This window comes from Parambassis ranga, chromosome 2 (genome assembly GCF_900634625.1).
Source record: "Parambassis ranga chromosome 2, fParRan2.1, whole genome shotgun sequence".
NCBI lineage: Eukaryota > Metazoa > Chordata > Actinopteri > Ambassidae > Parambassis > Parambassis ranga.
Genome location: NC_041023.1, coordinates 6,497,514 through 6,517,189, shown reverse-complemented (window position 1 = coordinate 6,517,189; position 19,676 = coordinate 6,497,514). Strand labels below are relative to the sequence as shown.

At 40.6% G+C, this 19,676-nt stretch overlaps 1 protein-coding gene across 5 annotated transcripts; it reads right to left on the bottom strand.

Annotated features, from left to right (window-relative positions):
* Positions 1-119: 119 nt before the first annotated feature.
* On the bottom strand, positions 120-19,454 carry LOC114432423 (myocyte-specific enhancer factor 2D homolog). 5 transcript variants are annotated; one of them, XM_028400429.1, is made up of 13 exons: positions 19,258-19,454; positions 13,019-13,391; positions 11,023-11,226; positions 10,776-10,913; positions 10,236-10,452; positions 9,862-9,918; positions 9,316-9,497; positions 8,561-8,590; positions 6,598-6,727; positions 6,289-6,487; positions 5,649-5,717; positions 4,825-4,875; positions 120-4,339 (listed from the first exon to the last, which is right to left on the bottom strand). In XM_028400429.1, exons 2-13 carry the CDS (start codon positions 13,070-13,072, stop codon positions 3,865-3,867), a joined length of 1,806 nt encoding a protein of 601 aa, XP_028256230.1. In that variant the 5' UTR covers positions 13,073-13,391; positions 19,258-19,454; the 3' UTR covers positions 120-3,864. The 5 variants fall into 5 exon arrangements, with proteins under 5 accessions (XP_028256230.1, XP_028256232.1, XP_028256231.1 ...); XM_028400431.1 differs by lacking the exon at positions 4,825-4,875; XM_028400430.1 differs by lacking the exon at positions 8,561-8,590.
* Between the last annotated feature and the right edge of the window lie 222 nt (positions 19,455-19,676).

Below are 19,676 nucleotides of genomic sequence, written 5' to 3'. Positions count from 1 at the left end.
TTAGCCGTCTAGTTATCACCGAATGTGTGAAATGAAGCTTCATTGCACGTGTTTTGTAGCTGTGATGATGAGCTGAGGAAGAAAAGAAAAAGACCGAAAAATGAAGCCACAGATTCAAATTCATTTCACTCAGTTTGTCTATTTAATATATAAAATACGGTAAAACATACGCAAAAAGGATAAGGTTTCAAGGGACTTGGATACTTTGGTACAACAAACACTTTTTTGTAAAAGCGGTATAGAATTTCAATAACATATCAGTGCATACTTTGTATATGAAAATATACACAAACTGTATATCATTCTCAAAAAAGACAACAAAAAGAAATATTTTCTTTACAACAAAAACCCAAAGCAGACCAGCTCAACACAATATATTAGCTATAAATTTCATCTTTAGTATTTCATATGCTACATTATTCTGAGTCGTTTTAAAACTCACTTGTGATGCATGTCCTTATCATTACTGTATGTAACATATGGTTTGTTGTTACCTGTATCCCATGCATTTAACATTTTTCAAATTTCATGGATTACTAATTTCAATTGTTTCCCGTTTTTTTTTATAAATATATTCTATATCTTAATTAAAATTGCAGCATTTTACTGGTATTTCCTTCATTGCATTTGCTAATACCACAATAACTGATCGTGCAATTTTCAGCAAGTTGTTTCAAAAAAAGGATACCAGTACTATATGTTTATGATAAGGAAGATAAAATAAGAGAGAGAAAGTAAAAACAGTTGGCTATCCTACACAAAATAGCAATAAAATAAAAGCTCCATAATAATATCATTATAATAATAATAATAATAATAGACAATGGAACTGTCACCAGCACAAATTAATCCAAAAATAGTGAGATTCTAAAAAACATTGTACACAACAAGTAACAGGGGTGCAGGTTTCATTTCTCATATAGATTGTCTTGTGACTACACTGCTAGATTGGACAGAGAACCTTTTTTTTTTCATTTTTTCATATTTTTTGTACATGAACAAACCTGCGTGAGGCAGGATGTCGAAGCCAATCGGTGTGGTGTCACATTTCAGTCAACCATCAGCGCCCACAAACAATAAAACAAAGCTGCAATGGAAATTATTTTTTTTGTTAAAAGATTGAAATGACTGTGTGGTGAGGAAGTTCACTACAATCTTTAAAGGACAGACTCTGATATTTTCTCTCACTGCAGTAGCCGGTTAGACTGCTCCTGTCCAAAGGTAACGCCTCAAAAACTGATTGGCTGATACTTTCTGTACTAAAATTAAAAAACAAATGAGCGATGTTGATCACTTACACAGATTATTGGGCACTATAGTTACTTTCTGTACTAAATCTGTGGCCTGAAATCACCTAACGAATATATAAATAAATCTGTAACGTCACAGCTTCTGGACACGATTCAGCCCAGTACTAATTAGAGACAAGGGTTCTGTGAACCTATGGCAGCCTCAGGTTAGATTAGCCAGGTAGAATTCTGTTGAACGGGATTAGGAGCAGACAAAGAAAAGACCTCTGAGGTTCGTCAGGTCATGGGGCTACTGCATTCATGCAACATCAACAGAACAGGAAGAACAGGAAAACCTCGACTCGGGGAGCGTTCACACATTATTCACCTGTATGTTTACCCTTTAGCCTTCACCTTACATATCATCATATCATATTTTCTGTTGCCTCTGCTTTGATATTGCATGAATGCAGCATTAGAAGAGATGTTACCTTTTGAACAGAGCTGCTCTAAATGTTTCACTTCACCATGCAATTAATTTACTCTGGCATCTTGAAAGAATAAATCATGTAAGCAAAGTGGAAAAACTATCCACCACACAGTCAAATAAGGGACGGAAAGATGACCCGATCATGGAAAAAATAACAACAATGCTGCCACAAGATGCATCAGCCTTTGTTAAAAAAAAATCAGACAATTGTCTCACCTACAAAGTGTAGGCTTGTTAAAGTAGACGAGCAGCAGCAGCTCTGACACCAGTCTGCACTTTGAGCATCGTCTCAAGGAAAAAAAAAGGTCCAGCAATCAAGAAAAACATCGACTATAAACACGCTCGTACACAAAGGGTGAAATGGTTCAGACAAAACCAATTTGTTCAAGAAAACGTGGAAAAGATTTGACATGATTTAGTCAATGTCAGGTGTAATTTATCTCTATACAATATACTACTAATACTAAGTGAATGCTTGTGTCCTAATAATGTCACGTGTACAATTTTTACTTTAATCGTGGGTTGTTTTTTTTTTTGTTTTTTTAAATTGTGTGGCAAAGAGAATATGATGACACCACAACCAAGCAGGCCTCTGTGAGTGAGACAGAAAGTGCACACACCATCAACACTAGAATAAAATAGGTTTACTGAAACGAGTCTGATCCACCGGCACTGCGTCGTGCGGCGTTAACCCCTGCACCGTAGCTCGAAACATATCAAATTCACACTCATATATGCAAACAGATCCACTGAGAATCAACACATTGCTTGTTTTTAGGGATACCTAGCAAAGTCTATGCAAATATATTCATATGTACATACACGTCGTTGAAGCCGAAAAGCTATTTTTACTTTGTCGCCAACTGAAGCGGTAGAAATATAGAAAATGTCTTTTCCTTTCACTTTTTGAAACACGGCAAAGAGCTAAGGAGAGCTATAGAGAGCTAAAGAGGACATCAAAGCTTTTGTATAAGGAGTGAGTTTTATACAAATTCCTACTTCTGGACGACTAACGGACCTTCAAAACAGATTTTTTAAAATACCAACAGATAAAGAACACTTGGACTGAAAGAACCAAATACTTCCCTACTCCAAAAAAAAGCCACCAGAGGCTCAGAAAACTCTTTACTAATTTTAAGTATTTAACTGGATGGCATCTACTCCTGGTAATTAAGCTGAGTGAGTGGCTGGATTTACTGGTGCAACAATTTCCATCCAAGTTCCAGAGGAGATGAGGTGAGAGGACGGGAGGAGCACCCAGTCTGTGAACAAAGTGACGGCCAAATACGAAGCCTGAAAAGCATCAACGTTTCCATGACAGTGCGAATGATAATATGTCAGTGTCGCTGCACCATGTGCGAGAGGCATTTGGCTTTGTTTTTTTTTTTAAGTTGATATTGGCACTCTGGCGAGGTGCTCGACTCCACAGCTGCAGAGTGCCACCTGAGGGCTGCAGCGATCCATTAGATCCATTAATGCAGAACTATCCTTAAATAAACAGCACTCCTGTCTAAGTCTGTGCGGTCAGTGCCAGGTAGAATCTCAGTCCTTAAAACGTGTCCAGACAAAATTCATATTATTTCCAATAGTGCAGTTTTGGAAGTGATTCATGGAAGAATGGACAGCACACACTCTTAAGTGACGTTAGATTGTGAAGAGCAGACGGTGGCGAGTCATACGTCCCATAATCTCGACAAGCCACCGGTCAATAATGTATGAGCTCGATGTGAACACATGACGGTGATGGAGGAACCACAGGAAAGTCTTCATTGTTGTTCCGTCAGATTGCATTTCTACCAAATTAAAAATCACTATACGGGAGTAAGTTCAAGCAAGAAGGCTTTAAAAATCTACTGTCCCACTGTTCAAGGGCCTACCTGGGACAAAATATCCATCCTCCCCTCAATCAGAGCAAGATCCTCAGAAGGATTTTTCCGTTTCCTTTTCTGTTTTTTGGCAAAGCCTCAAGTCTGGGTGACACAGCTGAGTAGTATAATCTTGGACAGAGGCAGATGTGCGATGATAGTGTCACATGGCAGTGGGGTTGGGGCAGTGGGTGACTAAGAATGAGTGTAAGGGTGTGAGTTGTGGATGAGTTGTGGGTGTTTAAGAGTCATCAAAATTTCACTGGTGGTGCTGGTGCCTCTATGTGACCCAGGTGTCCAATCTCATGCGCTTTATGTTTCCTCCTTCCTGCTCTGGTTCATTTGACGCCCTGAGGAGCTCAGATGAGCTGAAGTCAGGTGGCACAGATCGGCTGCCGGGACCTGTGGACGTGGCGGTACTTCCGCCGCCGCCGCCTCCACCTGCGCCTGCACTTCCACTGCCTCCTCCAGCAGCGCTGGCATCGTCACGATCACTGCCCTCGAAGGAGCTGGTGTTGCTGCTTACACTGTCTGCGGGCGAGCGGCCGGTCGGAGGCTCCAGGCTCAGCAGGGAGCCGGGGTACTGGGGTGGAGCAGCCAGGATGGCTCCTCCTGAGGTCGAGGACGGTGTGGTGGAAGAAGGGGGGCAAGGGGTGCTGCGATCCCGACCAGGCGAGACAGGCTCTGATTTGATGCTCACGCTGGAGTTGGTGTTGACGGTCAGCATGGCGCCTTGAGGTATGTGGGTCACCGGCCTGAGAACAGGGTCACAGAGACAGGAAGAAAATGGAAGGAAGATAAGGGACAGAACAAAATAAAATTCAAATGATTAGCCGATTGACAAAGCGGATGAAAAACTGGGAGGGCACTCGTGTCAAGACAAAAACCCACATTACAAGCACAGCACCGACACGGAAAAGCAACACTGGATTTAATAAGAATACAATCATTTCTGAGCCTTTTAAAAGCAGAAGTAACACCCCGACTGCTCCCAAAAGATCAACAGAACAGCTGAGGAAGCATGAAATGATTGGTGTGACATGGTGGTGCACAGTGAGTCAGCTGTGATGTGAAGAAACTAGAAATGATAAAACAGAAAATAATCTCGGGTTAGAGAACATGGCGGAAACCGGAACTATGTCTCTTTCCTGTTTGACTGCAGACAGCACCAGACATGCTTAAAGAGGGAGGCAGCCAAAAGCGCACAGACACACAGGAAAAAGGAAGTGTGATACAGTACCGGCCCAACCACTCATCTCTACCCAAGAGCAGGTTGGACGGAGAGCCAACACTGTGGGAAGAAAACAAAATGTTGGAGCCCAAACCAAAGGGAACAGGTGGATTAGAAGGCATGTGTGGAGAAAGGTGTGAAACATTATTGCGAGCAAGTTTTTTTCCTTTCAACAACAGCAATAATGTTAGTAATGTCTCAGCATCAGAAACACGATCTTTGTTTCCAGCACACATGAAAGTCTGGTTTTCTGTTCTACCGACACACACTGAGTGAAGCATTTGCACAAGAATGTGTTAATAAGGACAGGGAAGCCTTTATAGTTAGTATATGGTGGCCTTTAAAACCAAAATATATGCATTATCTTAGTAAAAGCAATATAAATAACTACAATAGAATAAACTGCAATTAAAGGAGCAGTCTGTAAAAAGTGCGCAGCATGCAGAACATTTCTGCATGGGTTAAATTGCCCTGAGAAACGACAACTACTCTTAGAGGCCACCATATCTGTGTAGACTACAGGACTGCAGAATAAAATAGGAGTAAAGAAAATAAGGGAACCTGCTGTTCAGCATCTTAAATTAAAATGAGTTAGATTACAACAATCTTAGCAACACTTGCTTCCTGCATTAACTTGTGCTACTAGACAAATAAAAAAAGTCTTTGGCAAGATGTCGTTATCATTATTTAAAAGTTGCATTTTGTTACTACATTGGCTGCAGAGAATTAAAATACATGAATGGTTCTCCTATGACAACATGTGCTGAGTGTAGTTTCCTACAGACACGGTCATGACATTTCACACACGCACACACTAGTTAGTGGCTGTTCACCTCAGATTGGCAGCCAGACTGGACACCTGGCTAGACAGCTCGCTGCTCTGTTTGTCCACGCCCCACATGCTGTGGACGAGAGGAGAGAACACACTTCAAGGATGCTACCAACAACCCCAAACCCTGCAGCTCTGCGCGGACACTTCATGAAAGTCCAGTAATTTAGTCACATTATTACACCTTTCATACAATGTGAAGAGCAAAGAGTAAAAGATCACCTTAAAGATCCGTCTTTTGACAGAAGGTTTCAAATGTAAAGTTTTAATTTAGACTGAATATGTTGACAGATATGTGTGGAAGTGTTTCTCCTTCTGTACATATCTGGAAATATATTTTGTGGATTTTAAATCACCTCTGCCTTCCAGACAATGTTTGATACTACCCAGTGCATCGATGCCAGAATAAACTGAAAAGAGTTCAGGTTGATGTTATGAAGAGACTGAGATGGTGAGATGCTGGTGAGAATCCAGTTCACTGGGAAAAAAGGACGTGAACCGCTTGCATATAAGGTCATGGTATGATTATCATGCAAGCTGACTGGAAAGGTCAATAGTTCAGCATTAAGATTATCAGCAGCAACTTCTCAGCCGCCACCACCATCGTCCTTCAAAGTGAAAAAACGCAGGAAATGATGACTTACACCAAGTTGCTGAGTGATGCGAGACTAAGTTGTTGCTGCTGCTGCTGTTGCTGTGTTTGCTGCTGCTGTTGTTGCTGTTGCTGTGGTTGCTGGGAAACGGCCTGCTGCTGTTGCCATGTAGACACGCTGGTGGGCAACAAGCCGCCAGGTGATGCTAAAGCATGTAATGCAGTGATGTCAGCACTGGTCAACTGGTACTCTGAGAGAGAGAGGACAACAAGGCACAACAAAAACTTCAGATTCCATAACATGATGTAAGTCTGATCCATAGGTACAAGAGTAAATCCACTGTTCCACATGTTGCCTTACCTGTGTTGTATGCTGTGGGCATGGCGGAGAAGGGCAGCCCCTGTGCCAGCAGGCTCGGTGTGGCTACAGAGACCACCGGTGTGGTAAGCGTTTGTGCCACCTGGGCTCCAGCTGCCAGCCGCTGGGCGTTCTGTCAGAGAGGGGCCACAGAATGTTAGTCACAGCAGAAACAAGGAACCAACTTTGACATGTGAGCCACAGATATTTTTAATCTTTTTTGACATGCTGGGAATGACGATGTGCACACGGCTGGATTCATAATGAATTACCACATCAAGTAAATCTCAAACTCAGAAGTGGATTTACTGTCAAGACTTTCTTGATGGCATGCATCAAAAAAAGGTTCCTTGTTGTTGTTCTTGAGCTTAATTATATTAAAGGCAGTTTATTCAACCTTCAGAAGTGTATTGTAGAAGTGAATTGTAAATTTAATATTTCTTCTAAGATGTTAAAAAGAGATAAAAGTGAAAATGGACCGCACAAAAAAATCAAGTTTATGAACAAATATTCACTTTCATTTCTCAAAAAACAGCATAAACATCTATTCAGAAGGTGAATTTTTAGTGAAAGTCTTATTTATTAGCTGGCTTACATTCTACTCTTTATCAGATTTTTGATTGACTTAGTGCAAAGCTCATCTCATGATTCTCCAGTGGATGTCAGTAAAGGTCTCAGTGCATGTGGTCCGACCGCACTGCACACTGTTAATGTTTCAATCATTCACTCTTATAGGAGTCTGAACAGATGAGCTGGCTGACACAGGTGCTACAGACATGCATCTAAATCTGTGCAAAATGCTGCCACAAGGTTTTATTGTTAGCCGCACTGAGAGAGACACACACATCTCTCAAATAGCACAGCCCTGCTTCAGAGTCTGCTTCAGCTGAATTTAATTACTTATAAAAGCAAGCTGAGGTTCTCTGTAAGAAAACTAAATAAATAAATAAAAGGCCTGCATATATGAAAGGCCAAAGATGGCAGTAATTCTGGTCTGGAATTACTCCTGTGTGCTGTGAGGCTGATCATCCTGAGAGGAAACATTCAGCAGAGTTATGACTGTAACACTGAATTTACAGAGAGAGAGGGGAAGAGACAGACCGGAGAGAGGAGCCAGATTCAATTATCTGCCTTTGTGAAGAAGTGAGGAGGGGCGGCGGGGTGAGAGTGATGAAAACTAATCACTATCCTCAGGAAAATGAGAATCTTGCCTGTCAAGTTTGAAAGGAATTAGAGGAGAGGGAGAGAAACAAACGCCACCTCATGAGCAGCAACCATATTCAGTGCTCTCTGGCTAATATAGCTAAGTGAGAATTTTATTTCTTAAGGCATAAAATTATCTTGAGGCTTGTTTTATAATGCATTTATACATTATGCTTTTTTAGTAAATTTTCAATCTAAACAATCAATTTTCTTTTGATTATTTTTGGGTTTTGGATGCGATCATAGAGATATGACTGAGTAAAATGCCTTTAATGTAATACCTGTTAGTTTAACATCTCTAATTGACAGTTTTTTACCGTGGATGGTGAAAATGAGTTGGTGTGAGTGTGTGAATGGGGAACATGCTCTGCGGCGCCTCGCACCACAATGCCAAGTGAGAAGACACCCATGCTTTAAGTGGCATCATATGATGAAGTAAATGGGCCTGGTTTTAAAAACTAGACGGGATCACTCGAGGACGTTTCTGCTGATGTGGAGTTCTACATTAAAAAATTTCTAGATCATCGCTGAGAGATTTATGATCCTGAGACTACAGAAATGCTGGAACAACACATCCATGAGTCCTGAACCACATGCAGTCAGGGAGGAAACCAACAAACTATAGACCATCCCAAGAAATGTGAGTGGAGCAAGACCAAAAAACAATGAGAAACTCCTGTGGAATAACTGTATCCATGCTAATAATGTGTGGACAGTCGACAGCACATCGACTCATGCGAGTGTCTGGCATGGGGGAAATCACCTCGTTTACCAATTCCAGCTCATCCTCTGTCTGCAAAAGGTGGTAACAGAGAGGGTTACAGCTCTGGTAAAAAATAACATGTAACAATTATAAAACTACGTAGTGTGTTTTTGCAAGTAAATGTGTGTTGTCACTTCTCACTTGTTGCTGCGTCCTATTAGTAAGTGACATGTCAAGAAATCTACAATTAAACAAGCACCCAGCAAGCTCTGAGAAAGACAGCATGAAGCAAAAAAAACCTCCAGAAAAACCAGTAAATAAAGCTTGTGGCTGGAAGAAACATTCTGTCTCATGTGAAATAATATTTTACTGGTCTACACTGTCAAACATAGCAACAAGAAATGTGGGTGCATGTTTAGCAAGAAGTTATGAGAAATCTTGTCAGTATGTTGCTGATTCATCAAGACTTTGCTAGAGTTTGAACATAATGAGAAGTTTTTAGCTCAAATATCTGCCCCCAGGTCTTCAATAAATACACAGAGATGATGGCAAACAGCCCTCTAACTGTTTATCTCCAGTAAAATTCTCTTAAGATTCATTCGATTTTTCATTTTACTCAGTTCCAAGTAAAGGAATTCTTTTCTGAGATAAAATTAAAATTACCTCCTCATGTGGAAGGTTTAGGTCCAAGTACATCTTTACTTTGTTGACATTAGTTTTATCATCACTGGCTTTTTTAATATCATGATCCAAATGGGATCACGATCCAAACTAAACGGACCCAGACAGGACAAGTTCGAATTGGGTAAACTCACCATCTGCATGAGGCTCTTTCCGCCCTGTGAGGTGATGACTCGGAGGTCTGGCTTGCGGCTGTTGACCATCTGGGGACTGGGAGGTGGAGGTGGAGACTTGGCCGGAACTACTTTCCCCAGACTGTTGCCGTTGGAAACGGTGAGGAGGCCTGGGGAGGCCCTGGCACTGGTGTATCCATTAGCTGCAGGGGAGACGGAGGTGCAAATGGACAGAAATCAATAGGGAAAAATCAAACAGGTGAATGCAGACGGGGGTAAGGACAGCCTGCACACAGGTTTGTGTTAGAATGTTACAAAGCCTTTTTTCAAACTCTACAGGTGACAGTATAAAGGTCTTTGTGAAGCAAACATTATGTGGAGAAAATATCAGGAATCACTGGATATTATTAAAATCTCATGCAGCGTCTTCTCTGCAATGTCCTCATTAAGGAATTAAAAGATTTAAACAAAAGCTGTAAGCTGCAATCCCATAAAAACACATGGCAAGGAAAGAAAAATAAATAAATAATGAAAGACATTTAAACGAGCATAAATAATGACACTCACGGACTGGACTTGGACATCCTCCGTTTGAATTATTCAGGTCTCCTCCAAGAAGAGCACCTATTGATTAAACGATTGACATAAGTAAACTCCACTTCTTCCATCCTTATTTAGTATTTTGTTCATCCAGGTATAAGTTAATAATTAAATAATAACACAAAAGACAAAACTTGTAGAGGAAGCACAAATAAATGTCACACATGCAAATTAGTCCATAATGTGCACTACACCCTGAGGAATTAAGCAGCTTATTATGCATGATAATACGGACCTTCATACACAGTATCTACGCTTTGTAAGTAACAACTGATAACGATGGAGATCATCATAGGATCATTTCCACAACTGTCACACTCGGGCAAAGATCACTCACTCACCTGCACTGGCTGGTCGCTGTGGCAACCCAGGAGACACCGTATTTCTCTGAAGAGCAGGTTGCTGTGGCGACAGGAGGTGGGTATCCGTGAGCGACGATGATGTTACATAGGAGGTAGTAACCATAGCGTTGCCGGGATTGCTGAATTGCAGTGTGCTCTGATTGGATGCTTGGACCGTGACTGGCATGGAGAACGTCTGGGGCTGAGCTGCCGACTGCTGCAAAATTTAAGCGGAAAGTTTTTGTTTACTTTCATTGTACAACTCAGATTACTTTGCAACAATGATACAAAAATTTTGTTTTCACATATTTATTATATTTTTTCATGTCAAAAACTCTTAAAGGAACAGTTTGCAGATATGTGGTCACATGAAGTCAAAGCAAAAAAGTGTTACTAGTTAGAAACTAGTTAGAGGAACTTCACACTAGTCGCAGTTTCCTGTAGGTGCTTGGCCCAACAGAGAACATTAACAGACCAGTGTTTGACCAGCGAGTCAAGAGGGAAGTACCAGACAGTAAGTGTCAGGTTTAGGAAACGTACCCCATAGCGTTTGAAGAGAACATCCAGGTCCTCTGTGGTTTTGCGGTATTTGTCATCATTAAGGGGGCTTTGGTCAATTGAGTCTTCACCATCCGGCTCTGGACTGTCACAGCCGTTGAAACCCTTCTTTCTCAAGGTCTGTAAATGTAAATAAATGCAGATGTTGGATGATGATGACATCTTTTCACCCTCCATATCTAGTTCCTTCATAAGCTTTTCTTTACACTGCTAACGTGATGGATTTTACCTCAATGATATCTGCGTTGGTCCGGCTCTCATGTGGCTCATTGTACTCTGTGTACTTGAGCAGGACCTTGTCCATGTCAGTGCTGGCGTACTGAAACAGCTTGTTCGCATGGTTGAAGATGATCAGAGCAATCTCACAGTCACACAACACACTCAGCTCGTAGGCCTTCTTCATCAAGCCAAACTTCCGCTTTGTGAACGTCACCTACAGAGAGATTGGTGAGAAAGATTTGGGAGGGTTAAACAAGGACGGAGGGTACAAATGGAAAAACAGAACACAGGTAAGTTCGCTCAAGCTCCTTTCTCAGATTTAAGTTATTGATCTAAACTCAGTGTCATCTGTAAATAGGTCTACAATAACGTAGCTTTGTGTATTTTTCTATGCTCTTTTGCACAAACAATAAAGATCCATCAATAAAAAACAGTGGAGTCAGTTTTCAGCATTAATACTGAAGCACTCTTGTATTTGTGGCCCTTTATGAGTCATAATCATCAGCACGACTATAAAATAATAGCCTTCAAACACTCTTTTCCAAGCAATAGGCAGTAATTTTCTCTTACATTCAATTATCAGTCTTCCCTCTCAATACAAGCCATTACATATATTACCATATACCTATTTACTGTTTTTTTAACTATTACCTCTGAGCAAGAATTTTACAACAATAAAGCAACTGACTGATTCTCTCAGTTCAGGGTCACTGATTTTTGCAACATGTTTATGATTTCATCTTAAGAAAGGACGCACAAGTTGGCACAATAATAAAGCAACTAAGAATGCACATATGTTTATTATCAGTGCATATAAGAGGTTGGAAACTACTACTTTTTTGTTACCGAGACACAATGTTTTAATTATTTAAACTGTGTGAAAAATGTCCAAAATAGGCCAGTCAAGGAAAAAAAGGCTAACTAAAAAATTGTGAAGAGCATGAGGCAAAATATTCTGTTGTGTGATGAAAACACAATTGAACTTTTCAGCTGTCGTACAAAGCACTTTGTTTGGCAGGACTGAGACTCATCATGCCATTCATCCAACACCATCATTACTGTGAAGAGGGGTGGCAGCCTCACGCAGTGAAGACTTGTGTGGGGACAAAAAAGAAACAGCGCATGGAGCTGAAAAAGGAAAAATTTAAAGGGACAGTCTGCTCTAGAGCCCTTGAGAGCTTACAATGAGAGGGGGACAATAACACAACCACGAAGCCAAATCAACAATAGAGCAGACAGGGCCAGACCAAAGTCATGACTTTCATACAAAAAACTGCCTACCGGTGCCTTCAGGTGACTGTATTCCCTCTGTAAAACCTTCTATATACTGATGGTAAAAGATAACATCAGTAAGCAGCACATTACTATGGTATGTTGATCCTTGGGGTTTTTTTGTTGCACAGTGAGCCTTTTCACAACCATGCTAACCAGGTTTTGTAGAAAAACACACCCTTAATTTAGTGGCTAAATGTCTGTTTCTAAAGCTGCATTCGGTTTTAAACAGCACATAAAAGAATTGGCTGCTCTATAATTATTACGTTGATATGAACATGTGCTAATTATGCATTTACTGAGAGAGATTAACATGAAAATATGATCTCCATAATGTATCTATAGTTTGCTTATGTAACAATAACAATTAAATAAAACTTTTGGGCAAACATGGGCAAAAAGTCCAAGAAGCAAGCACCCATAAAAAAATCAGTAGCACACTTAATGAAATTTTAGTGTAACTACATCTGCTGAGACAAATCATGTGATGTGACTAAAAACCCACAGAATCGTTTGAACAGGGATATTTTAGTGAACACATGATATAAATGTCACTATTACAGACAAACAGCGTCTCTAAAACCTTTGTTTTTAAATTATACATCAACTCAAGTTGCAGCTGTCAGCTTTAAAAATATAAATATGGAAGATGGCACACACTGAAACTATGATTCTCACTTAATAAAAACAAAAAACAAAACACATGTTTTATTCTAAACACAATACAGACTCACCTGTTTGTTCCTTTCATCTGTGATCCGCTGGATCTGAATCTTTTTCCTGCCCATGATGCTTTGCAGTTGTGAAGACAAATGTTGTAGTGACTCAAGTAGAGAAGTGCCTCTCAGAAGGTGAGAGAGGAAGTACAGCCCAAAAACACTCAGGCACAGTCATGCATTTGAGGACACACACACATTTCTCAGTCCAAGGGTGGTGAGGCAACGTGGTCGACTCCTTTACCAAATGGCAGCAAGAGTTCAGAGGGGGTTCTGCAGAGATGCGTGAAGTTGAGACATAGAAGAGGTCATCAGTTCATCGCTTGTTCAACAGAGACTAAAGTGACAAACTTCCCTGCAGCTGCTCGGTGAGGAGGACGTCACTCCTCTCCTGCAAGACACAAAGAGGGCAAAAAATGAAATCAATGAACAAGGATATTCTCGTCACCTCAGAGGATTGAAATAAACAATTCAACCCAATTGTTCAGTCAAATTAAGTTGAACAATAACAATGGTTTCTGATAATACTGGCAGGTGGTACCACGTGCCGTTGCGGCAAGATCTTTAAATTAAATGGCCATCAAAGAACCATTAAAAAGCATGAGAAGATGGAAACATGTTCAGGTTCTGGTTCCCCCTTAAGCTGACGGGTCCTGCTCAAGGTTTCTTCCTCTTAAAGGGAGTTTTTCCTTGCCACAGTGCTTGATTGATTTTTTAGATTTGATCTGAGACTACTGAAGGAGCTGTTCTCCTTACTCGGCAGGAGAAGTTGTGGTCATATGCTGTGTGAGTACATGTCGGCAGTCGCAGCACCCCGAGTGATTTGTGTTCATTTAACTCATCTACAACATGGCAAAGAAAAAAATGTGAATATGTGCAACTACAAACACAGAAATCCAGTGTTACTTTCTGGCTCAGAATGGGGTACCTTTCATGGGAGAACAAATAAACCAATAACCATAATCAGTCTGTGCAAAAACAGCACATTTCTATGCATTTCCCCATTACTTGCTGACTATTTGATTGTCAAATGAAATACCAACAACCAGAAGTCACTGATCTTTACCAGTTAAAGCTACACAAATCCAAACATCACATTTTGAGTGAGGTCTGATTCGTCAGTAAAGGCACAATTTCCTTTTGAGAATAAAGCTTGATGCCATCTGAGGTGACCGTTATAGTATTTATAAGAACTACTGTTTCCTTGGCTGTATCATAACTCTACATACGTGGGTTTGTCATCTTTGTGGACATTCTGAGTCAGACAGCTTATACTCTCCATGATCATCATTACCATTTGTAGCCTTGAGAACTATCCACAGCTCTCCTTGAGAAATACACATTTGAGACTAATGAAACCGGTCGTTCTTCTAATCATACCGGCTTTATCATAGATTAGAATGAATTAGTTCCATTTTAGTTTGTGATAAACAATTAGACAGTAGTATAAAGAAGCAGTAACAGTTTGTCACTCTCACATTACTTTCTTGTGTCAACAGTGACATCACTAACATATACAGCAGCTTCATTTAACCTGCCAACAGTGAGAGCCTTTAATACATCCACAATGATGATTTACCTTTCCAAGTTGGCTTAACTGTTAGTCACAATTTTAGCATCAACATATCATTTAACCTTATCAGGTGCACCACTGATGTTTTGCCTTTAGGGTGGCAGGTCTTGTGCATGAAATCAAACACAGCCCAGGGAGAAATTTTAATGACTGAAAGTACTTAATGGAATTTTCTGCTTTATAATGTCTTTTTAGTCGTTTAAATCTGACAAAACATCTGCAACTCCCAACCAATGTTACTCTCTTTCTCCTTCCCACACATGGGCTCAGCCCTGTGGCAATTGTGTTACGATTTCCCTCCAGTCTTGACCCTCCACGTCCAAGCTTTCCTGTGGGACTGTTGTTAGGCCAGACGGAAAAAATGAAAAAAAAAAAACACCACTGGAGTACACATGGGGCCTCCACAAACCACATTTCAACATATGCCCAGCATAAGATGTTAAAAATCCAGTGATTCAACATCACTTCTAACATTGGCTGTATTATGAATTTGCAGCAGTTTGTCTTTTTATCACTAGCTTGCTAGCTAACAGGTTTCCTCTCGATATGCACGGACGGTGTGTGATAATTTGGACCAATGGATCTGCACCAATGATAATCTCAGTGAGAGGATCAGGTGTCAGCTTTATGGTGCATGTTCTCATTGACATATATTCATTCACTCCCATCAAGGCTTCCCTGAACTCATGTAAATAAATATTCCTTCTATTTATTGGTCTCTTACGTGAATTTCTGTAGGTATGCATGCAGTACATGCCGTGACTTGAGGTATGAAAAACAGCATCCCCAATCTTCACACACTTTGAGTCACAACATTTGGTGTTAAGATGTCGCAACTGAATTGATGCTCCCCTATAAGGTGCCTTCACAGTTCCTATAAAAAGGAAGGGTGTTACTGTGGCTGGGACTAAAACTAAACACGGATTAATTGATCACTAAAATAGAATCTACTGATAATAAGGGGAAACAGCAGAAAATATCAAATATAAGAATGAGGTATTTTGCCACAGACCTCAGAGTTGCTTTTTGGGAGGGGAAACACATACCACTATACAAACTGCAGGTTGGGCATCAATACTGATTGCTGGTTTAACACAACTCTGTGGCTCCCTTAATGTAAAAAAGTAGAATCTAGAACAGCAGAAAAACCAAATAAATGAACAAAACATGAGAACAAACAAAGGAGGAAGTGCAGAATTTGTGGATTCAAATATTTTGCATTTTTACTATAAATTAGATGCCAACTAATTAAAATAATGTACTTTTCAGCACAATATCACAGCTGCTCTACATCTACTGCACAATCTTTCCAGGCACACCTTGGTAACGATAACTTCTGTTGATAAAAGTGTCCTGTACATGTAGATAGTACGCCCAGGGAATCTGAGCTTTAAAAGACCTACATGGCCACTTTATTGGAAAACAAGATCAACATCATCATTATGTCAAAATAGTGCATTAAGAACAATAACAAATGCTATAGGATGTTTACACAGCAGTTCTTTGCTCACACAGCACATCTATTATAGCAAAGACAAGAAAACATAACAGCATTAAAACCTCCATAATGGCATCCATTATCAAACAACACACAAGCTTTTATATTCAGACTAGCAATTAATCAGATTCCCTCAGACCTAAGTCGTGCTCAGGTGCAGCTTCTCATACATTAGATCTGCATTCTCAGCAGTGCCGATCATCATCATAACCATTCATTAGCTGTAACTGTAAGGCACCAACTCAAAACAATTACCACAACACGACATGTAGAAATATCCCACTGCTAGAACGAAAAAATAATTAACAAAGTACTCTTCCCCACTGAGTCTAACTTTGCCACTGTCGGGCTACAATATTATCTTTGATTAGTTGTAAATTGACTAGAATGCGGCTACACCACAAGGCTACCGCCATGCCTCCCTCTCACTGACTGCCCTCTGCATGGCTGCCCCCTCATTATGGTAATTGACACGTTCGTCCCTTCTCCCCCCCCCCCCCCCCCCCCCCTCCCCCCCTTAAGGCGCTGATGGCTCAATTAGGATCTGGCCTGAGGACTGACTGGACACCAAAATAATGAGGTCGCTCTTTGGCAAAAACCAAATCCTGCATCCAGCCAAACCCACCTCACACAGTGACATACAGGAAACCAAAATAGCAGACAAGACAAGTCAGTCTAAACATACACTGAAAGACACTAAGTAACAGATGACTGACTTTTGTTTGGACCAGATATCCTACTTCTCCTAAGTGGGATGTCATTTTGGTAACCGTGGTTAAAAAAAGGCCATCTACATATGTTATTCCATTCATCTAAGTAATGGTTATGCAACTTTCAAATATTCTCTCGTGAAGGAGAACACAATCAAGCTCAGGGTAGGCATCTGTCTGTTTTAGAGTAGTGTAATTAGTGGCAGTGACCTTTAGCAGATTATGCACTAGCCAATGAAATGTGCCAAAGCCCTGAGATAAATGGTCGCTGCCTCCAACATGACTTGCAGGGAGGGGTTTGCCCAGTTGAAGATGTTGGTCAGCCTTAATGGCTCAAACCTCCAAGTGCCACAAGCTGGACAGCATTGACTTTCACCGACAGAGATCTGTGACCTTGCATCAACCTCATACCTGGCAATATAAAGCAGCATACATTGGAGAAAGGTTAATGTAGTCATGCCGCTCATAAGCCATATTAATTTACTATTCCATTACCAGCTAAGATGCAGGACATTTACTCAGGGTAATGAATAGGAAATGCCCATTTGGCCTCTTCAAAGTCCTGAGTGAATCCAGAAATCAGTCTAAAACTCCAAAGTTAATCAATTTCCTGTCATATATGACCATGACCAAAATCCTCACATGTATACAGAGATAAATGCAGGTTTCATTTCGCACATTTGCAATGGAAGATATTGGTCAATGGTACTTTATGACTTCTGCATTATAATTCACTACACCAATACAGTGTTAATTTTCCAATAACTTCCACTTCCACTCAAGATTACTGCAAATAAAACACCCCATTTTAGAGTGCAACACAGTTTTCTGATTTCCATGATTGTCTGTAAAATCACTATTAGTCATAATCTTTCAATGAGACCCTGCTGTCTTACTGTTCCTTTTCAAACAGACATTAGGCATTAATTAACCTGGCAAGATGATGAAAAACATTATTTGCTTGAATACATTGCTAGTAAATACTTGTAGGTGTTCCTGTGAGCTGAATACTTCAGATGTTTAAATAGGAAATAGGAAAAAAAACTTCAGCTTGCTTGACATGCCTTTAATGTTTAAACTAATATAGAAGAATTCATCTTTGGATGCAAATTGTTGGGAAATCGAAATTCTTTTCTGTAGTTATGCTCAAAATTCACACCAATTCCCTGCTTCTTTTAACATTGTTTAATTCTGTTCATCTTGGCAGCCATGCCAAGCCTTGTCAGCTCAATCACAGCAACAACAAACTAACAACAAAATGCTTGCCTTGTGGCTGGTTGTTTTCTGTTGATACTGCCGTGATGCCAGTACAGAAAAAGAACTTGTGACTCCAAACAATAAGGTTTAATAAGACATAATGAAACCTTTAAAAACATGGACCTTGGGGCTCAATTCAAAACGCATATTCTACATTAAGTAAAAAAAAAAAGGGCTGGAGATTATTCGTAAATTGTGCCATACACACTCTCATCCAATCAGACTGCACTACCTACAGACGTTTATATGAATCCATCTGCCTTGCAGCGGTGGATCACCCTGTCAAACTGGCCTACTTCTGGCCCAACAGCTTTGGCATCTTCCCTTGGAGGGCAAAGAAAAATCATGGCTGCACAGGCCAGCACTAAACACACACAACCCCTATGCTAAACCACCATCAGGGCAAAAACGTTTACTTTTAGGGTATTGTTAAAGAATACTGCAGGCAAAACAACTTGCATTTTGTAATTTTAATGTGCCTTTTAGCACAAAATCTTTTTACACACACTTTAATCAGAGTCAGTGCAGGAAAATATCATTTTACCTACAGGCTCTTTTTAATAGTGACCCTTCAAGAGCTGGAAAATACAGTTGCATGAACAGCTTTGAACATATATGAGTAGTTTGACTTCTTTTCTCCTTAATGTCATTAAATCAATGGCCATGTTAGATCTGGTATGTGGTGTCCACATGAGGTTAAAAACACTATTTTCTGTACCAGGGTAGAGTCATAGTTGTATCCTATCGTGATGACAGATGGGAGACTGAGCAGGCCCACTGAAGGCAGACAGGTACCCTACAGGATCTAATCTGACATGTTGGAAGCCAACACTGGTGTCAGATCGTGTGTCCTGATTTTTTATAATCAAACCGAATGCACTCCTTTGACCTCTGGGGTTGATTTACGAAGCAAAAGACGAGCTAACATTACTCTACACAGGCCATTTCACAATTTTCTAGCTACGAGTGCAACCGACAGCCATTACCTTCCTCACTCTCTCTCTCTCTCTCCCCATATAACTCGACTACGCGAGCTAGAGTGCGCACTACTTTTAATCACATTACGGGTATTTTGTGTTCAACTGTGTTCCGTGTGTGTTTTTAATACCAGCGAGTACACTGTTGTTAATTACTTTGCTATATTTAAATCATAAAGCAGGCAGGTCTGCACCCGTGCGAGGAAAAAAGACGCAGGAAGGAAATGTATCATTCCACTTACCCTGAAATATTGCCGTGAAACACACGAAAATAGGGCTGCCACCACCCGCTCCAGAAGTGACCCGTGTTAATTAGGAAACATTAATTAATTGCGCTGAGGCGACTTCTCTATGTGGGCGAATCCGCGGCATTTTATTCCATTTAATGTTGAAGTAACTATACTGTCCACCCAGGCGACACAGCGTACCCAGTGTACGATCGACGTCATTGACATTAGCTCGGGATTGACTCATCGGACATCCAATAGGAAGCTGACTTGCGAACTTATCGTCCAATCAGAGCACAATGTCGCCCAAGTGGGTCGGTCCATGAGAGAGGACATGACGGAGGTGACGGCCATGTTCTGCAATAGTGTGTGTATCCCTCCGCCTCAGTATTTACCTTTTGCATGATTTTGCATGTGGGGAAAATGTCACTGTA